The sequence below is a fragment of the Passer domesticus genome, chromosome 1 (genome assembly GCF_036417665.1).
Source record: "Passer domesticus isolate bPasDom1 chromosome 1, bPasDom1.hap1, whole genome shotgun sequence".
NCBI lineage: Eukaryota > Metazoa > Chordata > Aves > Passeriformes > Passeridae > Passer > Passer domesticus.
This window is the reverse complement of record NC_087474.1, coordinates 43,377,325-43,400,153: the sequence shown is the minus strand read 5'-3', so window position 1 is coordinate 43,400,153 and position 22,829 is coordinate 43,377,325. Positions and strand designations below refer to the sequence as shown.

Here is a 22,829-nt window from a genome sequence, read left to right as displayed (position 1 = left end):
TCCTGCCCCTCTCCTCAGCCCTGGTGAGGCCACATCTGGAGTGTTGTGTTCAGTTCTAGGCTCCTTGGGAAGAGAGGACACAGAACTACTGAAGCAGATCCAGCAGAGGGCTAGGAAGATGATTAAAAAAAAAAGCCATTTAAGACCTGAAAATTAATGCTATTAATGCTTCAGAGAGGAAAGCCTAGACAGCACAGACACCTACATCCACACGAAGAAGAAAACCTCAGTTGCAAAACAGGAGCACTTTAGAATATGAAAAGGCCTCCAATGCAAAAATCCAGGATACCTTTATAATACTATTACTTGTGTGCTAGATAAAGTGTAAGACATGACATAAGAAGAGTAAAACCACAGAGGATCTTCAAATAAACTCCATAAAATTACTGCCAAGTGCCTACTGAAGGAATCTTCACCTGCTTTAGCTCAACGAAGGTCAATGGGTAAGTGCTTCTCACTGGTCCAGAAGGTGACAGTCCATCAAGAATCCCCAACACAGTGCCTGCCTGCAGCACAGAAAAGGCAGATAAATGAAGGTCAGTAAGTTTCAGTCCCAATATAACAATTTGCACATCCAGCCATCAAGTCAGCTAGCTCCAGGTGTCCAGAAAGCTAACAAATCTTTACACCACCCTTGCAGACATTTAAAATATAATATAGCAGAGACAACTGATGAATTCTGAAAGAAACATGCCACATGTAGAGCAGTGTTTTAATAAAAACAGATGCTCTAATTTTGCTATGCATTCATAAAAATAAAAGTGCCCTTTATTATTTAACTAGAACTACCCCAGGACTTTCTCACGAAAGTTGTATAAGCAAACACAACTGCCCTGGGTGACTAATACAAAGCAATACATTACCTAAATTTTGCTCAGTTATACTTAGAATCAAGCTAGGAAAAATGCCACTGATTCCCACTGAGTTACTCCAGAATCATTCTGAGCTAAGTAGGGATATAGTTTAATTCCATCAAGAGCCATCCAAGATGAATTTACCCTATTTAGCATTAAATTATTGTAGAAACTCTAAAGCTGTAATTAAGATGTTATATGTAAGTAGCTGGACTGGTTTTAATGAAACTGGGAGCAAGGTTTAGGCTAGTCACACACATAAATACCTTGCTGAATAAGGACTTAGATATGTACAATTAAATTGCCTGTAATTTCCATTATGGAATATTCTACCCATCTATGATTCTCTCTCAAACATCATCATCAGTTTTAGGTTAGTCAAAATGCACACAATATGCCTGGTGTCTTACAATCTCAGAAAATTAATTGCATGCGATTTTTCATGAAAGATGCCAGTCTGTTTCCTCAGAATTATCGTCACTGTTCAGTAGTTACTACATTTTAGACATTCAAGTACCTCTCATATACCAGATTTACATTCAAATGCTTAATAAAAAAGAAGAAAATAAAGGAATAAAGGGGTTCAAAAGCATGTAAAACTATACTGTAAGAGTACTCACAGCCATACAAACTTCTGAAGGTACTTCAATAACAGAAATATTGAACTTTTGCAGAACTTACATGAAAGGTGTACTGAAATATTAAAATGTACATACAGCATTTTGCAGTGATGCAAGAAAGCCAGCATTAATTGTTTATGTACACATAATTAAGTCTGCAGTTTTGCCTGGGATACAGTTAATTTTCTTCACAGTAGTTAGTATGGTGTTTTGGATTCCTGCTAAGAGTGCTAAGAACACAGTGATATTTTGGTCATTGCTGAGCAGGGCTTACACAGATTCAAGAATTTTCTGCTTCTCTCAGCAGACAGCAAGCTGGGGATGCTCAAGAAGCTGGGAGGGAACACAGCCACGACAGCTGACCCCCACTGACCAAAGGGATATTCTGTACCATTGGTGTCATGGTCAGCAATAAAAGCTGGACAAAAAAGGAGGAAGGAGAGATGTTTGGCGTGACAGGGTTTATCTTGCCAAGTAATCAACACACAAATTGTTTCAAAGGTGTGTGATGTGGCACTCTGGAACATGGCTTAATGAAGAACACAGTAGTGGCCGGGTTACTGCTTGGACTCAGTAACTTTAGAGGTTTTTTCCAACATTAATAATTCTATGATGGAGCCCTGCTTCCCTGGGGAAGGCTGAGCAAAAGCTCTGCAAAAGTAGTAGCAAATGAGCTCCTTATTTTGCTGTACTTATGTGTGCAGTTTTTGCTTACCTACTGAATTGTTTTTACCTCAACCCACAAGTTTTCACACCTCTACCTTTCTGACTCTCTCCCCCACCCTACTGGGGGAGAGAATTCTGCATAGTGCTCAGCTGCCTACCAGGATTAAACCACAACAACCATGCAGACACAAATCTAAACAGACTTCTGAAATGAGCTTGTCTTAACCCTAGCTAGGAACAAGCAAGTCATAAGTAAATAAATGGTAACACTGCCCAACACTGTCTGGAGGCTGGGTCAGCCTCACTAGCCCACAGCTATGCAAGCTTGCACTTGGGCAAGAGACTGCTGGTCAAACATGGCCTGCCAAATTTTGATGAAAGTAGTTTGCTCTTATGTTTCCAGTTTAAAAATTGTACCTGAAATAGCAATCATCTTTCATACAGTAAAATTACCCAAACATTCCAGACTGCATACATGGTCCACTCCTTATCTTGTGCTCCTCCAAGGGAGCCAGTAATGTTACAGCAATATGCAGGACTTGCCAGGCCACAGGAGAGATTTAGCTAAATCAGGTCTTCAACAAGAACTGTGAAGCAAGAGATGCACAAACACTGACAAAGGTAATTCATAGAACTTAATGATCCTATGGGCATTAATTGGATGCCCATAGGATCATTAAGGTCTATAAATTAGAACTTGCTGTCCACCCTAAGTGGACAGCAAAACCAGAAATGAATACAAGCAGCATATTAAGATGTGGTTGTCACTTGAATGAGCTACTAAGTGGCAATGAATGCTGCTTTGTGTCTTGATGATCTGAGTATTAGCAGCTTGTACATGTGCCTGCTGGACTTTTTTTTTTAAGTTCCTGCTACCAAAGGAGCTTCTATTCTGAATATGGGTCAACCATCTATGATTCACTTAGGGATCGGTAGAAGGTTGTTTCTTTGAAACTTTGGTAGTTTATTTTTGTTCAGCTTCTCAGTCTTCAGTGGTACATACAAAAAATCCTTCAAGACAAGATCTGGTGTTGCTGCAAATCCCTGTTGACTGCTACTTAGTAGACAATCAGTACCACAAGAGAAATTTATCAGTGAACTTTAAAATTACAAATACTGTCAGGAATTTTTAAAAACAACCTGTAAAACAACAGATGACTGCTAAAAAAAAAAGCAAAACTTTTTAAAACCTCCAAAGCAAAGTCTTCAAAACCCAAGTGTGTAAAGTCAAGCATAAAAGAAAAAAGGAATGAAATAGCTCCAACAGGAATATCAACTACAGGCAGCATTCTGTTTGCTTAACCCCTTTCCAGCCCCAACACACACCAGCACTGCCTGCTACTTGCTATTGCTTGAGCTCGCCACATCCTGAGAACTGAATACTTCTCCAGAACTTATAATTCTGCAGGCTGCTGTGCTAGGGCAACCATTTGCTTGTGACCAAGCACTTCTTAGGGCCCCCCAAGTTTCTGGTAACCAGAAACTACCACCTGCTCACAAGCCTGCACAGCCACGTGGACACATTGCAGGAACTAAGATTCATTTACTCCCCTCTGGAAAGAATGCTTCCCAAGTTCTGGGGCTTAAATCATTAAAATCTATCATCTTGTTCACACTTCTGGAGCCCATGTACTGTGGTTCTGCCTTTGCTTGCCCTCACTCCTCATCTTCAACATTTCTCTTCTGCATCTATGCAACAAGATTTTTTCCATATCACCTGCTTTCCTGCCTTTGCTCTTACATAGCAATGTCAGTGTTTCCAGCATCTTTTAATAAACTGTATTTTTCCACCCAGGAGGATTCTTTAAAATAAATCAATAGCTCAAAATGAACAATGGTCACATCAGGGGAGTTGATACTTAAGGACTGAACTACTACAGAATATCTTGAGGGAAAAAAAGATAGAGAACATCCTGCTCTGGTTACATGTACCTCAGTAAAGTACATCATATGGCCCCTGAAATACTCCAGAGTCTCCTTTTTCTCATCCTTTCTGCCAAAGTGTCAGAGGAGTTGGTTCACTGGAGTAGATACAATGCTCTCTATGGCAGACTGACTGCTGGACCTCAGCTGCAGATTGAAGATCCACACAGTACTTGTGTTAGCACTGTCACTGCAAATGACATAGCTAGGAAATTTACTGTTACCAAAGCTAAGTGCTATTATTTAGAATATTCCCTCTCTAATAGTCACCAAATACATTAAGGCTTCTTCACACAAGGTGCATTGGAACTGGTTCCATCTGAAGCTGGGATGGAGCTGGGAAGGCAGCTTTGGGCTGGCACAGTACAACCCCTCTGTCACTGGAGACTCGTCTTGTGTTGCAGGGTAACCCAGCAGAGCACACTGCTGCTCAAGCTAAGCAGTGGGTCACAGAGCAAAAGGCCACCTTCTTCACAGAAAACAGTTCCAGAGGCTCTCAGTGCAGATGGCAGTATATGTACAAGCATGAGAGGAACCTTACATCTGGCAGTTTAGACATGCCACCTGCATTCCTAAAACTGGAGCCTGGAGAGTGAAACACTTCCTCTCAAAAAATCACAAAGTGTAGAAGGGGCAGGTCAGGTCAAAGCTGCAATATCTGAGCAAGTTTGGTCATCTGACTCTTGTGAGAGTCCAGCAGCACTCATTTCTTGAAGGCATGAAAGAGAAATTTCTTCATTCTATTGAAACTGGACAGCCTTATCTGAGAGCCATGACCCATGACAAGATGGGAGAGTCAATATCTGATACCTGGGCTGCCAAGTGCTTGCAACCAAAGACAGCAGCCACGGTAGTGAGTGTAGTGATAAGAGTCTATAATTAGTCACTACTGTCAGTTCAGTGAAACCTCATATGGGAAGAAGACACTCAAAGGTTGTTGAAGGTGATAGAGATCTCTTTTCAACTTCAGAGACGAACCACTTTTATGCAAAAAGTTCTTCTGCCCACCACTTGAGCGGAATAACTTGAAAATGCCCGCAAAGCCTTATCACTACTAAATTTTGCAATGCTTCAGCTGCAGAGATGAGATACATCACTAACTGGAAAAAATAACTGCCAAACTGAAATTACAAAGTATAAAATCAGAGCATTAGGAGTTACAGTATCCAGCACATCAACTGCAGTAATCCTCCATCTCAAAACTTGTCTGTGCCCAGCAGAAAGAATATAGTTCAAGTTCATATCTGCAGTCTCCTCTGTTGGCCATTACACCATCCACTTCACTCACTGCAGGCACCTAGTTCTCAAACGTATATCACAAAAAATTTTCCTTCCTCCCAAAATGATGGTGCTACAGTCAAACCCCTGATACTGGTGAGCTGACCAGCTACACCACTACTGTACACAGGCTGGGTTCTCAGTGCTTAGTTCTGTGTGCTTTTCCCTCAGCAGGAACTGATTTAATTTCTCTCATCAGCTACAGATCCTGTCAGAAACTTTATCAATAAGACTTTCAAATTTATCAAAAACGTTCCACATTCAAAATTTAAATGCCTGGAAGTATTTAAAATATATACACCCTACTTTTCCTTCCACTTTAGAGACATCATCAGCTACAAAAACACTTTGTTGTAAGTCTCATGGTAACATTCCCCCAGCTACATTACTGATATATGAGTTATCTTTAACAGCTATGAATCTGTTGTGTTAATAATATATTAATTTCAGTTCAGCAAAGCTTCAGGCACATACTGCATATTGTAAACACTATCTTTTTACAGCCAGGTAAGATGCATTTGATCATGTTCTAATATGGGCATGACTCCTAATTCCCTCCTTCCTCAAAAATTTGCTTTCAAGGTATTCCTCTTTATTTTGTAGGATATCTAGAGCCTGTTGTGACACCCTCATAAATATTTTTAATAAAAAGCAAACAGAGAGCATTATGAAAAGATACACAGTATATTACAGATGTTAATTTACCTTCTGCAAGCGAACCTTCCCGTATGCAAATTTTGGTGTTGTTGGAGGGATAAGACCTTCTGGTAACTGCTTATACTAGAAAGAGAAGGAGAGAAAACACACACACACACATACAAGTTAAATACAAACACACTTTAACTGAATTCTCACTTTACACTTCACAACTTACAGAATTATAACTTTGGCTAAAACTAAATAACCTCCCTAAAGGTTACAACTGCATCTAGTCTTCAGATGGAGGGCTGTTTTTCAAAAGAAAAAAATCTGACTTGATCACATACAGTGAACAATTTTTAATAACCATTCAACATTAGGTAAAGGTAAAAAGTGTAATGAACAAAGTGAACTACCAAAATTCCCAGTGCCCTTGGAGCCCTCCTGTGGCTACAGCCTGAGTTACTCTCTCCCACAGCTTTTCTGCAGTCCTCTCCCAGTTAATGGGAGCTTGAGTGAACCTTTACCCATCTGTAAAACAGTATTTCCATCTGACCCTTTGTGAGCAACACTTCCTTATAGGAATTACTAGCCTCTTGTGCCTTTCCTTTCAGTGTTATGATATCCCACCACCACCACCTGCTACTCCATTACTGCCTGGGCTGGGGTCCTTGAGAAACAGGCCTGGAGACCACAGTTCCATGAACCCCTGAGGTCCCACCTTTAGCTTCCCTCTGTTCCTGTTCTAGACAACTGCCCAGTCAGTCACAGGGAAACATGACAAAGAAATGCTCTGACCACCCATCTACTTCTGGTTGCTTCTTGTCCTATACTCTTAAGAATAATAACCAGAAATCATCAGAGAGAAGGGATGCAGGCCCTCCACTCACTCACTGCTTTCCTGCACACCTTTGAGGTGTGGCAGACCAGACAGTGACTTTCTACCCAGTGCCTACTTTCTGTGCCTACAACCTTTTTTTTTCCTTGCCATCAACCCCTTCTCCCCCTCCTGCCTTTATTTAATAGCCACTCTTCCCATCTGTTCTTTCATTAACTGGGAATGGCCCGTCTGCATATTAGAAAAAAACTTCTGCAGATGAGATACCCATGTGAAAAAGCAATCCAAGCCTACATTTTAATAAACATGTACAAAAGACCAACCTTGTGAAGAGTGTCTCCATCTGCAAATTTGGTGACTTTGGAGGGCTTACCTTGTCAGGGTTTTTTTAAAAATAAATTTGATTAGGGGCTGAAAGGGTTTTTGGTTTAGCTGGAACTTTGTGTTTTGTTTTTAACAGACCACAGCAATAAATTCCCAATGCTACCCTGTCAAATAGTGTCAGTTATGGATGGATGAAAGCCTGATTTATATTTCCAGTAAGAAGTTAATTTCTTCTCCTTTGTATTGCAACACAATCAAGATACCCAGATTTAAAGGAAACAAAAGTGGAATTCACCCAAGAGGAGAAATCAAAAGCAGGAAATTTCAGCCCCAATAGTAAAAACTCAAATAATGAAATCAGCAATTGAAAGAAACTGTAGACTGAAATTCTTCATTACATTTTTTAACTAATGGAAACTGTAAAGGAAGACCTGAATGCTACCCTTGTAGCGCAGCTAACATGTTGCACACAGTCATTTGTTACAGCTAACTTTATTTTCTTTAATCAGTTTTACCTCAAACTGCAACTGAGTACATTAGTTGTTATGGGTTTAAAATCCACACTAGTGACAGGAAAACCTCACTGAAAATCCATGGATGTGCAAATTAAGAAATAAACTCACCACACAAGAAAATGACCCAATACACATGAGGTTACAGTGAACATTTCACATCTTATCAAGGCTCTCTCACTGCACTAGAATACTACTTACATCTCAGAGAGGGGTCTTGCACCTTGAAGAAAACAACTCAAAATCAGGAAGTTTGTGGATTTGTCTGGTGAGAAAAGCTGTATCAAGACAGGAAACTCCCCTTGGAAAGGCCACCAAAATTAGCCCATCAATTTATCCCATCAGGCTTAGGGATAGTTGGTGAAATTGAAGAAAAAAAAATCCACAGCAGGCCTTCCACAGTTACAGAGATAAAGGCATTCTCAACCCTAGAGAACGTGTAGTACACTTTTGGGAGATCTACTCTCAGAATAAAAATGTCTTCTAGTGAATAGGAATGTTGCTGGTATGCAACAGGATAGTCACTACAAGCCTGAGCCTTGAGATTCACATGGATTCTGTTTTTAAGCCCCATCTGAACGGCATCCAATGCAAGGCTATTCAAAACCCAGACAGAGGTTCCATGTTCTACTTCAGTCTCCAGTTTGTGGAGACACTGTGCATTCTTACAGCAAGGCAAAGCTGGTCCCACCCACTAGCTGCAGTTTGTGAAAACACAAAACCAAAATGTGCTCTTTTGAGTAAGCCTGGTCTTTCTCAGAGGCCCACAACCTCAACATGAAGTTTGGGTCAGACAGCCAAAGCACTTAAATTGCAGCACAGATTGGGCTGACATCAGGCCATCAGCCTAAGCTGACTGAATGGCTGACTGATGCTGCAAGGAAAAAGTTCTGTACACTCCTCCTCCATCTCTACTCCCAGCCAAACCCTTCCCACCTCCCTCTGCTCTCCTTGTGGCAGCACTGGCTCTCCAACTGAGTGAGCTGCTTCACCTTACAGACCTTGAGAGAAAACAAATACAGCAAAAAAGGAGAGCTGAACCATGTCAGTGTCAGACCTACACCAGTATCCTCTCCTTTAAAAGGAAGGAAGAAGCCATTGGGACAGAAAGAATAGCTGGAGAGGTGCAACATCTTCTGCTTTTTGCAACGAGAAGCAGTTAGGTTGGCCTAACTGTCTTGTTCCATTTCACTCTCCCAACTGCAGAAAGTAGTATATTGAGGAGCAACTTACACCAAGACAAGAACAAGAGAGTTTGGAGTACACCAAGGACGTTTCAAAGAACCCTTCTAAAAATGTCCTGGAGACACTCACCATACCGATGACTTTTCTCAAGGCAAAATACTTTTCTGTCAGATCTCCCGCCTCACTTAGGGGAGCGTCATAGTCATAACTAGTGGGCTGAGGCATATAAGGCATATTAGCACCTAGGGAAGGAGGAAAAAGAAAAAGCAATAAAAACAGTGGAAGAGACGGGTTTTTTTCCAAAGGTATCAACTGTCAGAATTCTTTCTGATTACAGCCAGATTCTGCTACATTTTTAGATTCACTGTAGGCCAAACTATGGTTGGGATTTGGCATAAAAAACTGTTCCTGAAGGAGGACAATGTCCTTATGGGCTTACACCACTCTGTGAAATACTCAAGAAGAGAAACACATTTATCTGTGTTCCAACTGTTTCACAGCACCGAGTGAAGCAGAAGAAGCCTTGGAAAATACAAATACCATGTGGGTTTGGTACAACATGTTGGCAGTAAACAAAGAACAGCTAGTGCAGTCATGTCTTTTGCCATGGGCAAGTAGGCACAGCTTATTCTTTCACAAAATATATTACTACCTAATTCATAAACAGCTTGCCTCCACCAATAGCATAATTTAAATAATTTCTTACCATTCCAATAGGCAAAGTTAGTCCCACCTATAAACATGTACCTAAAAAGAAAAAAAATCAGGTTTTGCTGAATTGGGAAAAGAAATCCCCCAAAATGAAGCTCTACTGAACACACACTTACAGGTTAACGTTAGCACCACTTGCCAGGATTTCATTAAGTGTTTTAGCTATAGTTTCTGCAGGCACAACAGAATGACGGTGCCCCCAGTGATCCAACCATCCAGTATAAAACTCAGAATTAACCTGAAAGGAGGAAGGGCAAAAGAGGAAGGGAAAACATGAAGAGGGAACAAGAACAGAATGCAATGTGAATTAAGGTTACTAAATGTAAGAGGGAAGGGAAAAAAGGCACCTTGACTTGGAGCCATTTTTCAACAGCTATAAATACAGCAAAGTACATACTAGATCAGTCCTTTTCAGCAGACTACATGCCAAAGGAATTAAAGGATTGTTTCAATAATTGTATAGGGGCATTTTGAAAACAATTGCTTAAGCATCAAAGAGTATGGTTTTCCTGGGAATGTGGCAACAAGGATGTGTTTCAGATGCTTGGCATTCAAATAAATGATGGAATCAACATATTCTCTGCAGAATAGCATACACAAACTGGATGTAATGAAAAATGTTTCAAATTGCTTTCTAAACAACTCCTTAGCACAGAGATAATCTGGTACCCTCAATGGGCCTTCTCCCTTTCTCAAAATGGCTTCTAGTGTTCTCACATCCCACTATAGCTTGTATAAAACCTCTAGGGTAGCTGAAAACAGGAAACAACTTCTAATCTGCCCTCTTAATTCTGCTTTTAACTTCTACCTACACACATATCTCACTAACTTGTCTAACCATCCTTAGTGTTTCCGCTGCTTTGTAAACACTTGTCTTAGCAAGGAAAACTACTGAAGAAAAATCATTACTTTTTGAGACTAAAATAGCATTTTCAGAGCAGCAGTTAATGTGGATTTGACAACACAGAGAGAAGCTCCTCTATTCACTTTTTCTGACTTGGAAATTATGTCTTCGTCAACAGGTCCCTAAATTTGTTCAATGCTCTGCTGTCAACCCCTCTCTAATCAACAACTTCAAGATTAGACATGATACAAAAAGTTTAAGTGAAAACACATACCAAAGGGCCCTTGGGTTCACTGCTCCTTTGAGCTAGGAATGCTGCTGTAACATTGCCACCTATAAACAGAAAGAAATAAAATTGGGTTGCTATATCCACGCTTTTCTGGGTCGGTCATTTTATTGAAATTGGTGTCTTATCTCCCTTCCAGCCTAGCAAAAATCATGACAAGAAAGCTGCTCCAGCAAACACAGGAATCAATACTTTTGATTCTGATGTTTGACTTGCAAAACCTATTTTAAATATATACATGCACATATGCATGCCTGGGTATGGGTCTTTGCTTTTGAGACACATCTTTTGAAAACCCAGCTTTTCTCAGAAATGACATCCTGGTACAAAGAAGTCTGAGATGCGTCAGAATTGCTATTGATCATTGGAAAGTCTAAGTCTGGGGTTACGTTACCAAGGCTACGGGGATGAGTAGAAACCAGGCAATCTCTAAAGAGGTGTTTCACTTTTGATCACTCCTAGTGGCTCAAGCCACTGTGGCTGGAAACAACTTCTCTGGTGAGTGACTCACCATTACATATAGGATACACATGAAGACATCCATTGAATTTCATTCAACTTGCAAGAAAACAGATCCCTGCTAAGCACATGTGTTTGGCTGTAGAGAGAATAATGTATAGAAGAGGCTGCACAACAAAATAATAAAAATATCTGTCTTGGAGTTTCTTGTGCCTTAAGCCTATTTTGTCAAGTCCCTGCAGTATATAAACATTTAAATCTTTAACTCACCTATCTAAAGGATACTCTCTGATCTCATTATTAATGCTTAGCCATTCTTCAGACCTATATCACAGCAAATTGTAGTAGTGTGCACATTTCTAATGATGATCTTCAACAGTACTTTTTTTCCTAATAACCTCTGGCATAAAAAGAAATGTATTTGGATGTCTGGATTCCAGGACACACAGAGGACATTAAAAAACCACAACACCAAAAAGGAATATTGAAAAAATCAATGCAAACTATTATTGCAAATTTTTAGGAGATATGTGTTATGAGCAGCATAAATTGGCTATTCATGATTTTAAGATGCAAGGAAGTGATTATGACTTTCTAACTGGGTGGTCATGGGTGATTCTTGTATGTTTAGGAGCATGTCAAATACACATAAATGCCTGTTACCCCATTTAAACAAAGCAGGCAAGTTTGGCAAGCAGTCAAGTAAGTTTGTCCTGCCACAAACACACAGAGTGCAGAATTTTTGGAATCAAACAGCAGTCTCCAACCTGGAGCAAAGTCCACCGTTGCATAAAGACCCTGGAGAGCCCCACATTTCAAGTGAAACTGGCTTGCACCATCAGTTGTGAAGAGCACCACCTCATCCCCAAGATGCAGGCGAAAGAGCTTCAGAAGGAAGCGCAGGTAGTCGTAGTCGCAAGCAAAGTAGCTTCCATACTCATTCTCTACCTGCAGAGTAAAAGCAAGTCAGGAAAGCCATAGCCAATTCATTCTGCATCTGGTAACAAAACAGAAAGCATAAGTCAAACCCTCTTCTTTCTTTGATAGCAATAGTGAAAATGTCATTTTAACTCCAGATCTGAAGAGTATGAAAAGACAAGACTCATTCCTCTCAACTGTACTTTACAGTGGAGCCATCACTGTGCAGACCTAAGCCATTTTCATTCAAAATTCTGCCCCCCAAATAAATTATCTACTTAGCTACAGTGATCATAATACAGCCACACTATTAAAATTTGAGATCTATAACCCACCTCCCAAGCAGACCAATAAAACCATAGAACAGGTTGTGAAATGATCAAAACTGCAACAACACTGGACATTCAGAACAGAGACATCTAGAAAGGGCTCACATGAACCACAAAGCCTGAAATGGACTCAAAAGGACTTAAGGGAGAACAACTGTGCTACTACTGGGAGGTACACATCTTGCCCCTTTTTCCAAGGAGATGAACTTTTCAGCTCCAGATACAATAGGTTCCAATCCTGAAGGTTATTTCTGAAAATCCTGTTACAAGCATCTTATTTCTGCCAAAGAATAATTCTGCCCAGTGTTCTGCTCAACAGACAAAACACACTGTTCAACAAAATTATCTTGGGCATATTACAAGAAGGGTCTCTTATCTCATCCTGTACCAGTTCGGGAGTTTAAAGAAACTGAAATAAAGCTTTGTTATGATCAAATACTATAAATATAGGACAATCACTCCCACACATCTGTCTAGAAGGAGTTTAGGACAGAAGCTACTCACCATGAACATACAAAATTGTGCCCTGAAACATTTACAACTTAAGTTAGGTGCTAAATTAGGCTTACACTATACTGCTTTTGCTTCTATCTAAGGGTATTCCTATTCCCCTTTTTCCTGTCAGATTGTTTCAGGCAACTGTATGCATTTTGGCTTTATGTGAGAATTGCCACAAACCTCAAATCTAAAAAGCTACACAGCTTCCCTCTATTGCTTTATACAGCCGTGGGAAACAACTTTGACAGAGCAGATGAGAGCTCTTGGAGTCCTAGAAACAGTGGACTCAGTTCTTTAGGATAAGGTATTTCATCAGAATCTTGTAGCTACCTGAAACTTAAGAAATACCTGTGACACCACCACCCAAGACTAAGTATGTCTGCAAGAGCAGTATAAGCATTCATGCTGCTTGGGTTCATCTGATTTTCAGAAAGTTACCTGCACCATGATGATTGGACCTCCATTTTGATAGAGATAAGGCCTCATCTTTGGCAAAAGAACACCCATCCATCTCTCTACTGCTTCCAGGTAATCTGTGATACACGAAGTACACGTTTCACAACTTTTCTGCCTTTTACTAATTTTGTTTTAAATTATATATGGGTCATCTTTATGTAGGGTTCTAATTATGTAAATTATGAACAGCATTTAATGAACAGATTGCTCTTATACTGGAACAAATGTGCTCTTCTACTTGTTCATAAATGCTTCCAGTACAGTTTACTAAAAAATAAAACATTTAAATACTGATGAACTTGGAAAATCATTAAAAGACTTCGTTACATCTCACAGGTTGCCCTAATACATTTCAACAGGAAGATAAATTCAACTGTTGATCTATGTACTATTTTTTAAATAGATAATTTAACCGCAATCAGCAGAACTGAAGTTGGATATGATATCTATAGATTCATCCCCTACATTCACTCCAATAAACACATTACTCTCCTGTCTCATCTTATTCTTCCATGTCTAGTCCTTAAACAGGAGTACATGAGAATGCTGTAACTCGTTCTGGATTGCACACTGACCAGCAAAGAAGGATCCCCATTATGAGTGGCTGTGGCAAATCCAAAAACCTCAAAGGTGAAGCTGTATTTTTCTCAATGGTGACAGTGATTTTCCTCTTGGCACCAACTTGACAATACCTCAGAAACTTCCTCCCCTACTTTGATCTACACATTTTTTGAATGCACACTTCTAACTAAAAGTATTGAAGATTTTACTCACAAGAAAACTTGAGCTGAAATATGAATTATCTAGTAATGGCCTCAAACAGAAAGTCGCCTTGCTGCTACAGTGTATTTTTAATGGCCTTTTCTGATGGATCTACCTGAATCAGAAGACCTGAGAACAATAGATTTCTTTTCCAACAGCCATGCAGGAAGACCTCCCTGGGAAAAGAAAGGGAAACAGTGACATATTTAGGAATCCTAAGAAGAATTTAGCCTCTTATCAAGACATATACTGAGACAGGAAAACTGATTTATATAAGAAATTAGTAATTCCTAATGAAAAAAAAATACAAAGTAAGTTTGTATTGTAAGAAGTCATTCAGGATGCATGGATTTTAACACACTACAGCAAGACTGTTGCCTAAGGATACATCAATCAGTAAGTCTGTCTACTTTAAGAAATACTTGCAGTACATTTACCCTAGAAGTGAGCTGTTACAAAAGGTTGTATACCATGTCCCATTCTGCACAGATGTAAGGTCCAGCTCTCAGGATAACAAGCAATCCAGTGTCATTGGCAAGCTGCAGGAAATACTCTAGATTTTTGCCACCAAAAAAGTCATACGTGCCCATCTGGGGTTCATGGTAGTTCCATGGGACATACCTATTAAGAGAGAAAACCACCTTCCATTAGGAAACTGAGACTAAACCAGAATTCTGGAAAACAACTATTTGCACTACATGCTCCAGAGACCAATGATGCTACTGATCCTTCTGATCAGTAGAAGTCAGGAGTAACTCCTGACTTCTTTCTGTCAGGTATTTCATATGGCAGAAGGCATTAAAATTAACACTGAAATTAGGGTTATGTCTGCAGGAGTCCCTATCAAAGCAAGAACAGGTTCTGGTAGTGCCATTGTGAAACCATGATGCCTGTTCCAAAATTAAATAAACAGTTTTTAAGCTGGCAAGGCAGCTGGCAGCTGTATAGTGGTGGGAGGTTGATGAGGAGATGAATGTGGTAAACCACTCATGAAGAAGGAGGCCAAGAACGAGCACAAAACAGCACGTGACCCTTCATGAATGGATCACCCAGCCTGCACAGGGCACACCAACCAGGCTGACAGGTCTATGCTGCTGCCATTGCAAAGAATTTGAAAAACACCTAAACCTCCAATGATTTTGCATCTAGGTCCCAAAAGTTTTCATTGACCAGGAACAATGCAAGTTCTGGAAAACCACCACTGGAAGAATAATTAAGTTAAGAAATGTTAAGGTGCTCAAGAGCTTGGGCAAAGTAAAGCTTGATTTCAGCTAAGTAATAAAGATGCCAAACAAGCAGCTTCAGAATACCTCTCTCCTATCTCTAGGACTCAGGAGACCACAGCCTCAGCACAGAACATCTCACAGAAATAAAATTTAAAAAACCCCACCTGGCTGCAAGACAACAAAGAAACAGTAATCTACCAAATACCATGAGCTGTGTTGTAGCTGATAATCCCTGCTTGACAACCGTGTTTTGTTTGCCATGGTACTAAGTGGCAGTCTAGCACAGACAGACTAAAATTAGGGATAAGTACAACCCGAGCAAGGATTCAAGGGAATGTGAAATCTCATTCCTCTAAAATTCCTAAAATTCCCAAAACTGTGTCTAGTCAAGCAAAGACCCTCTAAGGCAATACTTTCCTTGCTGCCTGGGTCTATTAGTATATTCCACATTTAATTTTGCAAAAACCACCGAAGAGGGAAAGAAAATCCCTAAACCAACGTTTTCAATAAGGAAGAAAAACAGGAACCCTCTCATGAGTACACTACTAAAATGGCCATACACAGACAGACATGCACATGAACATCAAATACAAAAATTATTATCTTTCAACCTTTGTGAAGATTATAGCATCTCAAATGCCAAAAATTTTAAGCCTCTGTTTGAAAAGATAAAGCTTAAAATTTGAGTGCCAGGATGGAGTCAAAGCAATGCACTCAGACATCAAAATTCAGATTTTTCCCTCTATGTGGTATATTTTATTTCTGTGTCAAGCTGCTCTAATTGTTTCTGAAGCACAATTAACTCATTTGTAAAAAAAAATTACGTGTGCATTTAATGAATATATGAACCATGTGAAAATATACTCATTGAAAAGTTTTATGAACTTGTTCAGTAACAAGTCTTAAGGTTTAAATGCACTTAATACTGCCTACTAGGATGAAATACCCTTTCATCCTACTGAGGTGAGGATGAAAGGGTTACTCCATCCAGCTCCCTTATGCTCAAGAAGGAAGAAGATAGACAAATTCTTCCAGAAAAAGTTTTCATTTATGTCACATGCTTGACCACAATACTGGAAAAAAAAGCAGATACTAGCAGAGAAAAAGGGAAGAAGAATAAGAAAAAAACCTATTTGAAACTGTTGTTTTATATAATGAATCACGATAAAAATTTATTTTAAACACTGGTCTAAAAATGGTTACTAAGACACTTTAATCCCCCAATGTATTTTCTACTGCTAGTGATGGTCTCAAATGGATTCATTGAAATTGTTATCTTTAATGAGTATATTTGTTACATACATTGTCAAAATTTACGGTCAGTTGTTAATCCTGTACTGCTTTAGCTACAGAATAATGAACTTATAAAGGAAACTCCCATCCTTTTTCGAACTGGAAATATGGTATTGATTCTGTATTTGAGTTTGCTTTCAATTTACACACAATTTCTAAGCTTTATGCTATAACCTTCCTTTCTTTAGAAGTCACAGCTTTCCTCTCCTATTTCAGAGATTATCAACAGGTAAAAAAATCACACTTTAACTTCCTTAACGTACAAGATAATTCTCTCTGTAATACCAGGGTGGGGTTTTTTTAATAGTGTAAAATTAAATAAATTGTACTACTTTCATCAATGAGCATGCTAGTTAAATTACTCATATATGAGTCTTTAGAAACAGTAATTTGTGTTTAAATATTATATATTCCATATTCTAAACAGCAGCTCCTTCATAGAAGGACTTTGCACAGGTTTACACCTTTCTGTTCTTTAGTCAACAAATAGAGTAAAACAAAGAAAATGCTCAACATTCTTTAGCTTTCCATGAGCCTGTAAAGGCAACTGTGGATTCTTCCAGGAAGTATCTCCACTGATCAGTAAATCCTGTATACATCTTCTGCCCCATCTAGTGGCAATTGTTTATCTGTTCTGCGCAAAACAAACCCCAAACCTCCCGTGCTTTCCAGATGCCTTCGTCAGCCAGCACTCATTTCCAGCTGGTGACACTGCTCAGAAACTGAAAACAAGGACAGTTACCTGTGTGACCAGACACCTCTGCTGAGGTGGGGAGAGAGCTCCTCAGCATCCTCCTCCACCACCTTCTGGGACATCACAGCAACCGCAACATTAAATTTCAACCTGCTCTTTAGAAGAGGTAAACCTTGATCTCTTAGGCTTTAATATAAGATCAAGCTTACTGTCATCTGTTTCCTTATGTTCTGTTATTGCTTAAGATGTTACCAGGTGCAGGCAATTACATTCATGTACTGACTTCACCTATTCCAGACCAGGAGGAGCTGCTGCCTCAGTCATGAGCAGAATGATGCATCAAGGCACAGACAGCCTTTTGGAAAAAAGGCTGTAGAGAACAAGAAGGAGAACATGTCTGGTTGGCTTTATCCACAAGGTATTTACAAGCACAATCCTATAATATAAGGATCCTGTTTCCCTTGAAGTGGTAAACCTCACTGGGAACGCCTTGATAAGAACAAGGAAGGTTCCCATATTTCAAATTATAGCAGGACCATTCCCTGTCTTATGAAAAAAAAAAAAATCCAAGCAGCAAAATCACAGTCTTCAGAAGAGGCCTCAAGACTGGGAGTCCAACTACCACAGTCTGCCATAAAGTCTGGCAGTGCTGCTGCCCATTCATTCCAGAATGACTTCAGAAAATTTGTATCTCTGTCCCTTGCTAGCAGTATTACTGATCCAGGAACAAGAACAAGTGTGCAGAAGCAGAGAAAACAAAAACCCAATCACATAGATCAATTTCCATTTTTTTACCAAAGTCACACAAAATCATGGAGGATTTCTTTGGGATAATATGAATACTTATAGCTTTATCTTAAATAATCAAGAGCAGTAAGACTTGATTATTGGCAAATTTCAAAGAAAAACAAAAGGGGTTTTTGGTCAGTGGTACACTTTTTAGCATCACGAGAGAAAAAGAGAGTGATTCGTGTAAAATGGAAAGACATGGATTTGACTCTTGCAGAATATGCAAGGCACAGGAACATTTTCTGCTTCTAAAGTACACTTTCTGATTTCTCTTTCACTATGGTAGAAAAAATCCAGACGTGAGCCATAATGGGAGAGAAAGTCAAAGAATCAGTCTGCTCTTAAAAAACAAGAGGAGACTAATAAAGCTGTTATGATGTGATCCAGCAGCAACACCTAAAGCCACAGTTGCCATAACCACTTGCCAGCTGCACAGCACCTTTTGTGGCAAAACAGACACAGCTCAGCTCTCCCAAGACCAACAGAGTTCAGCTAGCACCAGCAAAACAACAAATTTTCACGCCTTCCTGCAAAACAGTAAAGCAGAGTAAGAGGTCTCAACAAGGGATAAAAAACAGAAAAGAAAGAAGGAAAAAACCCACCTTGATAGTGGGAGGTCACAAATGAAGAGGGAGAAAGCAACAAGAAAAAACTCAAACCGGCCCTGCAGCAATTTTGCCATTTAACAAAAGTAACGAGGTGAATGGAAAAAAAATATTACTGTCTCAAAATGCCAGTGATGCATCAGAGACATTAAAAAGCAATTAAAAAATAAAAAGAAAAAAAAGGGACTGTTTGAAAAAGCTGGAAATGAACAAAGGGCATTGAACACACATGGATGTTGGGAGAAGGAAAATTAATCAGAGACATAAGGGAAGTATGAGACACTATGGATCATAGAAGTCACTGATCATAGGGTCAGTCACAGACTGACCTTCAAGCCAGACACCAAAAGGCATAATTTTCAGGTCCACTTTAAATTACTTTTATTTCAGCAAAAAGTAATTACTTGGGCAAATCCAGCAACCTGAGCAAGTGTGTTGCTTAATCCCATTGCTCTCATTAATGTGCGCAAAGACAGAACTTGATTCCTTAATAGAAAACAAACAAAAAAAACAACCACAAAACCACTCACCAGAGAGTGACTGCATCATCCCAACACCAGCAAGAGTCTTAAGATATGCAAAAAAACAGAAAACCCTAAATTTGGAAAAATTAAACTTTTTTTTCTTTCCCTGCTGTCTGTTCTTCACCGACTAACTCTGACTAGTCTCATCCCCAAGTGTACAAAGCAACCACGCAACTTGCAGGTCTAACAACAATACAGATTTCAAGGGTGAGAAAGGAGTGGTGGTACAACACTCTTACTGAGCCTACAGGCTCTGCACTGTCAGAAGATGAACTTTTTACAGAACAAACGCAGGTGGTTTCAAAGAGAAGCTTTAAGCCTTGCAATAACTTAAGAAAAGGAAACAAACCTGTTTGGGAATTACAACAATTGCCTGAAAAGACTGTGCCTTACACATGACCATTTCCCTTGTGGGAATGAAGCTATGGCAAAAATAAGAGAAAGCTGAATTTTGTTTTAAATTTGTGCCTCATCTGTTGAATTAAGTACACAACCAGGCAGAAAAGACAAAAAAAATGGACTAAGGGTTTTGCACACACAAAAGAACGCAGTTTAAGCTTTTTTTTTTTTTAAAGAAGTACGAGTTCCCCATCCATTTATCTAAATTCAAATGCTTCTTGGGTGATACCAACCCAGGCTGTACTAACAGGTTATTGTCTCCTCACACTTAGTCTGCCTTTTGACCAGAGAGTACAGTGTCCCTGGCAGAGGCAGAGCATGTACAACTGTTCCATAGTTGCCAAAGTTCATAGTCCAACAATTTATTTCAGGTCACAGTTGCACCCTGGGTTGTGAAGCCAGAAGTGCTGCCTATCATCAGGGAAACAGACTGCTGGTCACAACCTGCCCAGCTGCCCCCATTTATGTGGTCAAAAGTCATCCTGTACCACCCTTAACTTCTCCAGAGCTTCCTCACCTATTACTGGAAAAACAGTAAACAAGTAACAATGGCAGCATTCCTCTTAATGACTTCTCAAACAGCTCCCAGGACCACAAATCACCTGGAAGGTCAACAGCTACTCACGTCTGAATGGCATCAAGCCCTGCCATCTTCATCTTCAGCAGGCGGTCTTTCCAGTAATACGAGGGCACCCGCGAGTAGTGAATGCTACCGGAGATGTAACGGAAAGGTTTCCCATCCTTGACAAAGCAGTTGGAATCATAATCAATCCCAAAACTCCTCTGAGGTACATTCTGTACACAAAAACAAAACAAAACAAAAGACACGGTATAATTTTTTTCTGCCTTGAAAGACACAGAGAACAGGTTATACAACATCTGTGGGTTGTCTACAATAGAAGATACAATGGTCCTAAAATAAGAGATGGTGAATGACTTTCCTCTAGCTATCTATAGCCCACCTGAGTCTTAGCACAACAAATCAGCAAAAGGGAGCCAGTGCAATGTGTCACAGGATGAAAGAACATGGAAACTAGCAGATATAGTTCAAAGAAAACACACTCCCTGTTGAAAAATGGAGGACAAAATTGCTAGGCCAATATGCCTATCCCCAGACTGTCATTAAAAAGAGCAACTGAGATAACACTTTACAATCATTGCAAGACTACAAACTCCAAGGAGGAAGACAACACCACATTCCATCTGCAACAAAGGCATTGTTTTACAAAAAAACCTAAAAAATGTAGTGCAAAATGTCCAAGATACACATAGTAATTCAAAACATTTTGCCAACAGTGAACAAGTGAAATTGTGTGGTGGACGTGTACCAACAGGTATGAGTGAATACAGCAAGGAGCCGGCACGGAAACATGAAAAGCAAGGAGCTGCCAAGTGCTGCCCAGCACAGGCTTTTTATGTTTATTTCCACAAACATGGACCCATTCTTAAGATTACTTAACTTTATTAAGATAAATAAATCTTGATTCAACAAAGGTATGGGCCTGTCAGGTCTCTCCAAAATCAGGAACACACAGAATTCAGAAAGACAAACCAACTGCTCTGGAATAAATGCAACTCAAGAGTTGGGATTCTCCATAGGAAATTATGATGCTATAGTAACTCCAGGCTGTTAGACCTCAAGCAAACTATTGCTGCAAAGGATGTACAGGTACGTACAGCTGCTTACTTCCTGCTCAATTTAAATGTGACTTTTACCTGATCTTTCATTTATAACCTGCATCTTGATGGCTGGGCATGCTGCACCAGGATGGAATTGTTCCATGTGTACCCATGAAGGAAACTATTCACCCTTGCAGACACCAAACAGATGTTTCACATTCTTCAAATGTTTTTACTCTAGGGCGCTGTGACAAGTCACAGCACTAATGCAGAGCTAAGTGCTTCAAAATGATCATAACTAAGTGGAAACTGAAACCAAACACAACAACACAGAAAAGAAACCAAAAAAAGCACCACTATAGATAGAAGCACCTTGCACACTAAAAGGCCATTATCCCTGGAAATAAGGAGAGGCAAAATAAATTGCTGTGGTGTCCCTCTGTAAGAGGATTTTAGCCTCCTCATTCAAACTAACCATATCGAGTGGTCTAGGGAAAAGACAGTTCCATTAGTGGCAGAGAACTGTTGAGATCAGGAACATAGGAAAATACTGTTTACATGCCCTCAGGGACAGACACTTCTGGCAGAGAGCCATGGCTATCTTAAAACAGTTAAAGGGAAGTGTTAATTATGAAAGTGGTAATCATTGAACCAGTTACCATTTAGAAGTCAGGTTTTTGAAGCTGTGGCCGTAGCTGTAAATCACCCTCCCAACACATACACTTCCTGACACAGTGGTACTACGTGGCTGAGGGAGGAAGCTACCAGAATACTTCGAATTCACCTCATTCATCATCCATTGTAAACAGACTTCCTTCATGATCAATTCCTCAGCATTACCTCACTGCCAGTGGATGATCCAGGGCTTGCAACAAAAACAAGAGAGATCTCCTCATGAATTTAAGTCTGGCTCTGCCAATACTGTATACTCACCGTTGTGAATATGCGGGGAATTCACTCCCCCTTTGTCTCCCTAGAGGATGGGGTAGTGGCTCTGCTCGTTTGGTAAGCAACACAAACAGCACTGTTTGGGGTCCCACTTCCTTCACACCAAATCATATCAGTGCCCAGATGAAAATTCAGACCCTTACAGGCAATGGTATCACGTTGCAACTTACATCCTCAGAGCATACTCACATGGAAATGAGAAGAACTAAAGAAATTGTCCTTGCTTAAATCAATAAGAGTTTATTTTTGCAACCTTAATGCTATTTCAAAATTTTATAATGTGCATGTCTCTTGACACAATTTTTTTTTCCCATCTTCAACACACGACTATTTATCAGTGGCAAAAATCTCTCATTCTCCAAATCTACAAAACAGGGGCATTTTTTTTCATATTTAGAAAGCACACAAATGTGGGTACAAATCCTCCATCTCTGAAGATCTTTAGCCTCTCTTAGACTAATCACAGAACACCTCTTCTCAACCTCAAAGCTTAAGTATCAAAATTGAGTACCATAAATCACTCATTTTCTGCTGTTCCTCCCAAAATATTCTCTTAGTAACTTTTCTGTGCCCTCTCAGTGGTCCTTTCCTCTGCATCACATCCTCACCCCTGCTGTCTGCACCTTTTA

The 22,829-nt window shown here is 39.8% G+C and overlaps 1 protein-coding gene across 1 annotated transcript in view; it reads right to left on the bottom strand.

Annotated features, from left to right (window-relative positions):
* The window catches only part of GLB1 (galactosidase beta 1), a 41,187-nt gene that overhangs the window by 10,776 nt on the left and 7,582 nt on the right, over window positions 1-22,829 (bottom strand). Inside the window, exons 2-12 of the mRNA XM_064416617.1 lie at window positions 20,258-20,427; window positions 14,573-14,723; window positions 14,218-14,278; window positions 13,323-13,417; window positions 11,907-12,087; window positions 10,669-10,727; window positions 9,667-9,788; window positions 9,546-9,586; window positions 8,969-9,081; window positions 6,047-6,121; window positions 417-506 (exon numbers count right to left, since the gene is read on the bottom strand). Of these exons, the coding sequence (XP_064272687.1) occupies window positions 417-506; window positions 6,047-6,121; window positions 8,969-9,081; window positions 9,546-9,586; window positions 9,667-9,788; window positions 10,669-10,727; window positions 11,907-12,087; window positions 13,323-13,417; window positions 14,218-14,278; window positions 14,573-14,723; window positions 20,258-20,427 (1,158 nt within the window). The remainder of the gene's footprint in view (window positions 1-416; window positions 507-6,046; window positions 6,122-8,968; window positions 9,082-9,545; window positions 9,587-9,666; window positions 9,789-10,668; window positions 10,728-11,906; window positions 12,088-13,322; window positions 13,418-14,217; window positions 14,279-14,572; window positions 14,724-20,257; window positions 20,428-22,829) is intronic.